Below are 6,797 nucleotides of genomic sequence, written 5' to 3'. Positions count from 1 at the left end.
AATTAAACTGAAAATTTAATTTGAAAAATCAGTGAATGAACCTGGGCATAAGCAGAAGCTGTTGTCTGCTTGAAGAAAGCTGATCGTTAGAAGAACCTATTTCATACAGGACTGGTTCTTTTTTCTTCAAATTCAATAGTTCCTTCATTTTCTTCTGCTCCTTTATCAATCTTCATTGTATGTAAAGGTTTATACATTTTATTATAAATTCAATGAATTGTTAATAATGTTGAAAAATAAATAAACTCGCCGTTTCCGTGTAAAAAAATTATAAGTGTTAACGAAGACAAATTGATATGTTATGATCTCTGCATAGAACAGCCTCACGTAAGGGCAAGGGTTGTACTTACAAATTTAAGATGAGAAATAATTTGGCTCAGCAAGCATCGACACTATGATTAAAGTATTAAAATGTAAAATGAATCAAGGGAAGCATGGATAAGTTGTGAAGTAAGTGAAGACGTTGATTTAAATTAAGAGATGTTTAAAGCCAACGACTGACTTGTGTTGTATCCTCATTTGTTCCCTGGTGCTTTCATCATCAGAGCTACTTGATTGGTCGTCATCGTGGTCGTCGTTATCCTCTTCATCATCACTCAGCTTAACTTCGATTTCATCTTCAAGCTGTTTCAAATTATTATTCTAAAAGTATGTGAAATTTTGCTTGATAATAAAATATATGATGAGATTGGCGGCTAAAACGTGTATGTTAAATCTTACAAAACTGCTTATTCTTTATCAATTTTAAAATGTATAACCCTACATTGAAGATTGACAATTAATTAAATTTTAATCGACTTAATAAAAAGTTGATTATAAATTTAATCTGACCTCATCTGGTTGGCGTTGATTGTTTGACTGAGGATCAACTTTGGGCAGCACAGGAACCAGCCGCTGGTAGTGCTCACTGGAGACATCTACTTCAAAGTTGTTATCCTCGAACATCTTGGAGAACCTGCCCTCCAGTAACAAATTCTTCTTCAACTGCGTCCAAGACAAGTTATTAAATGAAATACCTTATTGCATTTTTAAATAAATCAAATTTTAAAAAGATTAGCTGCAACCATCCTATGAATTACTAACGAATTATTTGATCAAAACATTTAAATTAATATAAAACATTAACACTAAATAAACCAAGCAAATTTCAAGTGAGGCAAAACAAACCTTGTTAGCCTTAGTGTTTGATGACGACTCAAGTTTCTGGGCAATCATTCTGTTGACTTTAGGCAGCGGTTTCTAATTATTTTAATTTTATTTATCATTAATATAATTTTTCGACCAATCCTAATCAAAAAGATTCACGGATAAATATAGAAAGATGTATATAAGCAACAACAACGACAACAGCCAATAAGTAGACGTTGTGTGTATTAAGGTTCGCTATTACCTCTTCCTTTATTCTGCTCTCTACTTTGTTAACATCTTCAACTCGGTTCTTTTTATATTCAGAATACTTCAGAGGTTCAACTAATGATCTGGCCTGCAATGGAATGTTCATTGAGGTGACGAATGATGATGTCACAAACAGATTATAAATATTTGTTTAAACTTAATAAAACCAGGAAACATTTCACCATACAGCAAAACTTTAACAGGATACCAATGTAAATAATGAAATACTTATTATGAAGAATGTAACAAAACCAACATAACAACGTCATCAAAAACAAATTAAAAACTAAAGAACATCATCACACAACGAATGACAGTCATCAAATCCAACCTACAACAAACAAATAACGATGCCTCAACGTACCTTCTGATAGATCTCAGCCCTGACGTAGTATCCGTGCATTTCCGCCCTCAACATGTTTGAACCGATGAGATGTGAGAGGCCTAGTTCATCTATCTCAGTCCTCGTTAAAAATTTGTAATCGTCGTAAACTGCATTTCAGTGTAGTTGTTATTAAATTATTATTAACTGAGTGTGTATTTATGAAGTGCCTTTCAAATAGATCAAAGGCGAACACAAAAAATGTCACTTACAAGAAGAAAAAAATACGTTCAAGGAGACCAAAAAAGATACAATTATTTTGTATCACAAAATTGTAATAAAATTAGAGAAGTCGAACAAAACATTAATATAAATCATTAAAACCTTGTGTTTGTGAACTTTCTTCCAGTTCTTCTGTAATACTAGTGAGCATGGAGCACCACGCAGGAGGTTGACCCAAATCCTTTGAAGGTCAAAGTTCATTGGCAAGTTAATAATAATTAAGAAATTGTGAATTTAGATAGGAAGAAATAATTTTGCGATGTTTATTACAGTTCAATATACAACCGACATCGTTTTTAGCACTTATATTAAATACTTTGACGATATCATCGGCCATTTCATCGTTACATCATCACCATAACCATAAACTTACAGGTAGATAATAAGTGAGTATCTTTGGAGCTTCATTGGCCATGAACATGAGACCACTGTTTGGCACAACACACAGATCATTCAATGACGACTCAGGCTCTATAGAAGTGAAGGGCTTTCCCTGTTCATTAATATCCATTTATTAGGGGCCCATTAATTAACATCAATGTTAATTATGATTTCAATAAACATATGTACAAAAAGAAACCAAAATACAATACACGAAAAAAACTAGACAAACTGATAATCACAGTATCTTGGTTCCACATCTTTAAGATTCTTTTATCGATGGAGAGAACGAGATTGTCGTTTTTGTCGTTCCTATGAAACTTGATGCATTTGACTGGCAGGTTGAAGTTGTGATCTTTCGTCACTATTGGTTTGTTCACCCTCATCTCGTATATCTGTATCTATGTCGGTGATATTTGAGTACAATTTATTTGCATATATCTATGTTTTTTTATATCAGTGTATACTATTCTACAATCATATACATATATAACCATGTTTGCTTGTTTGCTTGCTTGTTTGTATGACATAAGAGCACGTTTCATTCATTTACCAAAACAAGTACAGACATTTTCACATTATTCTACCATATGTCAGGAAATGTTTAAAAAAATCAATGGTAATAAAAATTACGGAAAATATTAGTAAACCACCGTAATATATAAAATAAAACTAATAATAATAATGAGCACAGGACCAACCTGGCCAGTAGACGTACCCACGCCCATTATGGTCGGCCCATTATATGAAAGGGCAGTGATCGATGGCAGTTCCTTGATGCTGTTTGGCGAGGAAATTAACAAAATTATAAGTGAAATTTTAAAAATAATAGAATTAATCTTTTTTAAAATACTGAAATTTGTTTATAAATGTTATAAAAATTTACCAAGTACGACTAAAACTAAATTTCCAGAAGTAATTTTTAGAGATATTAAAGTATATTTGAAAACATTATAAAAGTTGAAAAAAATATAAATGAAAACTTAAAAAACTGACGAAAAATTTTTAAAAAATATTGCCTTTAATAGCATTAAATATTTAATAGCATTAAATCAAATAAACTATAAAAATTCATTAATTATTTCAAATCATTCATTCGTTTATTTATTAAGTTATTCAAGTGACTTAATCATTAGTTAATTAAATAACAATAAATTTGAAAAAATTATTTATTATTTAGTTGATATATAAAAAAAATTTAAAAGTATGGCAACCAACCCACTATCATGAGCGATCAACTGAGCAGCACAGTCAAGTCTACAAACGCAGTTCCTTGCCCTCGGGTCCCAGCATTCAACTATACCCTATTATGTAATTAGGTTAGTAGGTCAAGGTCACTCTTAGTAGGTCAAGGTCACTCTTATAACTTCCCACGTAAATAACAAATTTTTTTAATTCATATAACGCCCCATAAACTTTTAGCATATAGCATATCAAAAAACTTATTGAAATATGTTTATTTAGTGAAACAGTAAAATCAGTGAAAATGTAAAAAAAGGAATTTAATAATAAATAAAATGTTAGAAATTAAATAATTAAATAAAACTAAAATTCTGATGAGTGAAATAGAAAATTTTCATAAAAATGGTAAATTAGTATGAGAGCAAGAGTCGTACTTGTGTTGTCCCACAGGAGAATAATTCGTGATGTTCATTGAATGCACAGCAGTTCAGTTCACTTTTAAATAAGTATCACAAAATTACTTTTTAAAATTATTACCATCATTATCATCATTTTACCGGTAATGTATATTACCGGTAAAATGATGATAATGATTATATTATACAAATATATATTATGTATATATTTATATAATATATATTATATAATATATTATAATAATATTTATATATATATATATACTATGTATATATTATATTATACAAATATATACTATACTATGTATTATATTATACAAATATATACAAGTATAATACATCGTATTATACAAATGTACATGCATGTACACATAAGTACGTGTTGCAAGTATTACCATCATCATCATCATCATCACAATAATCATTAACATTAGCACCATCATTTTCGTAATTTTTAGTAAATTATCCTCCAAGAAATGGTTTAAAAATAAATAAATAAATCTTTATCACACCAGCACACACGCGCGCGCGCACACAAACAAACACACACACACACAAACACACGCACACACAAACAAACACAAACACACACACAAACTAACTCTGCCTTAGTTGAGAGGGGACTGAGAAACCGACCAACTTGAAGGTTAAGACGACAGACTTCTGAACTGTGAGTAAATATCAACACTTTGCAACATTACCATTGTAAATAGAAACAAATAATGTAAATATTAACATTTAATAATTATCGTATTATACAAAACTTCAGAAAAATTGAAAATACGTTTTGTGTGTTACAAAAATTTAAATAAAAAAACATATCTCAATATTTTTGATAAACTTTTATTTTATATCTATCCAACCGATAAAAAGACAAATTTAAAAAAAATGAGCAATGTGGTAATTAGTCAGACCTGGCCCCGACAAAATATAGATCACTAGTGGTGTTGAGGATTGAGAAATCCCTGCCAAAAAAAGGTATCCTCGTCCTGTAGTACTTTCCATGTTTGGAGTGAAACTCAACATATCGATCAATTTGTAGAAATACTATCTGAATATAGTTTGGTGTTTGTGTTTATACACTGCGGATGTTTGTTCGCATCTTCATGTTTGTATGTTTATGTTTGTATGTTTGTGTTTGTATGTTTGTGTTTATGCAGTTTTGCATGCCGTTTGCTTAGTTTTAAATAATAATAGAAGGAACAGTATCTTAAGTACTGCAGCATTACAAATATTAATTAAAGAAGAATAAAAAAACCTTACCTTGGAGTAATCGTTATCAAGAAGTTGAAACTTGAGTACCTCAGAATCTAAACATCTTTCAAACTTCAAGGACATCTGGTTGACATCGAAACAACGGATTCGAGGCTTGTATAAACCTTATGATCATAACACACCATACAAAGTATACATTTTGCTTTGAAACAAGTATTAAAATGAATGAGAGAGAGAGAGAAAGACAGAGAAAGACAGAGAAAGAGAGAGAAAGAAAGAGAAAGAGAAAGAGAGAGAGAGAGAAAGAGAGAAACTGGCCAAATATAGAAAAGATTATGGAAATCGATAAAATTTAAAGCAATACCATAGCAGACATTTTTACTCTATCATTGATAATATAGAATTTTATAACTAAATATAGTAAGCCAAAAAATGTTTGAATGATTAATTACCAGTGGCTAAAATGTATTTTTCATCTTTGGACAGCGAAATTGAAGTGCTCACAGTGGGCATTTCAAAATCTTGTATCAACTGTATGCGTCTTCGTAGATCTTAAAAATAATTATAATAATACTTTCTAAATTTATTATTATTTTACTAAATTAGAATAAATAAGCTAAATAAATAAAACTATTCTAATTCTTTCAATAGTTTTAATTATGGTAGCAATTATAATTATAATAATAATTTAATATAATAATCAATGCAAACAAAACATTATTTTATTAAAATAAAAATCATAATGGAATAAAATTAATTTTAATTTAACTTATTAAACCTATTTTATTAAAATTAATATAAATTTAAAAAAGATGTTTGTATGTTGTTTTTTAAACCTGCATCCTTCTTCAAAAGCATCCTTCTCTTTCTCTCATTCAGCCACTGAACATCATCATGCAAACAAAACAAGGTATTAAATTTATTTAATTATACTTTTATAATGTACTAAGTAAATAGAATTAAAAAAATAACTTCTTTATTTATATAAAATAAATTTATCAATTATTTCAATTTTAAAATTAAACTTTTAATCCTATCTTTAATTTAAAAAGTATGGTGGTAGGTAGGTAGGTAAAAAAAACTAATTTCAGTGTACTTGTTCTGACTCTTAACAATTTTTTAAAATTTTAAATTATTCGAATTTTTATTAAATAGAAAAAATAAATTATTTAAAAATCAAACATTGAAGACTAAAGTATTATTGATTAACCCATTTTAATATTATATTAATTTTTGATAACTAAAGCTAAAAATTAAAAAATACCACTTACGTCAGGAAGAGATTTCCCGCAGCTTAAATTGTAAACTTTTACGCTATTTAAATCGTAAACTTGCATTTTCAATAAAATTCGACTGAATTAAATCTGAATAAAACTAAAGTTGAATCGTAAAAAAAAAACATTCGGACGAAAAACGTGACTTTGTTTACTTGTTACTTAAATTTACTTATTTCACACACGAAGAAAGAAATGGGACGTTTAATAAGGGACAGTCACCCAGATTGTAAATGTTTATATTGATAGGCCGGTTCACATAACAAAAATAACAGTTCAAATTAAAAATTACTTGCTTATCTTAAATATTTCAAAAATTTGTAAAAAATA

The 6,797-nt window shown here is 28.9% G+C and overlaps 1 protein-coding gene across 1 annotated transcript; it reads right to left on the bottom strand.

Moving 5' to 3' along the window:
• Window positions 1-813: 813 nt before the first annotated feature.
• HELRODRAFT_72901 (hypothetical protein) lies at window positions 814-6,530 on the bottom strand (the record flags this gene model as incomplete). Its single annotated transcript, XM_009013477.1, has 16 exons — window positions 814-984; window positions 1,168-1,239; window positions 1,391-1,483; window positions 1,760-1,887; window positions 2,102-2,180; window positions 2,373-2,492; window positions 2,623-2,781; window positions 3,082-3,160; window positions 3,599-3,684; window positions 3,997-4,057; window positions 4,581-4,646; window positions 4,893-5,029; window positions 5,242-5,357; window positions 5,646-5,744; window positions 6,030-6,075; window positions 6,465-6,530. 16 exons carry the CDS (start codon window positions 6,528-6,530, stop codon window positions 814-816), a joined length of 1,578 nt encoding a protein of 525 aa, XP_009011725.1.
• Between the last annotated feature and the right edge of the window lie 267 nt (window positions 6,531-6,797).

This window comes from Helobdella robusta (genome assembly GCF_000326865.2).
Source record: "Helobdella robusta unplaced genomic scaffold HELROscaffold_12, whole genome shotgun sequence".
NCBI classification, from domain to species: Eukaryota; Metazoa; Annelida; class Clitellata; order Rhynchobdellida; family Glossiphoniidae; genus Helobdella; species Helobdella robusta.
This window is presented reverse-complemented; position numbering and strand designations above follow the sequence as displayed.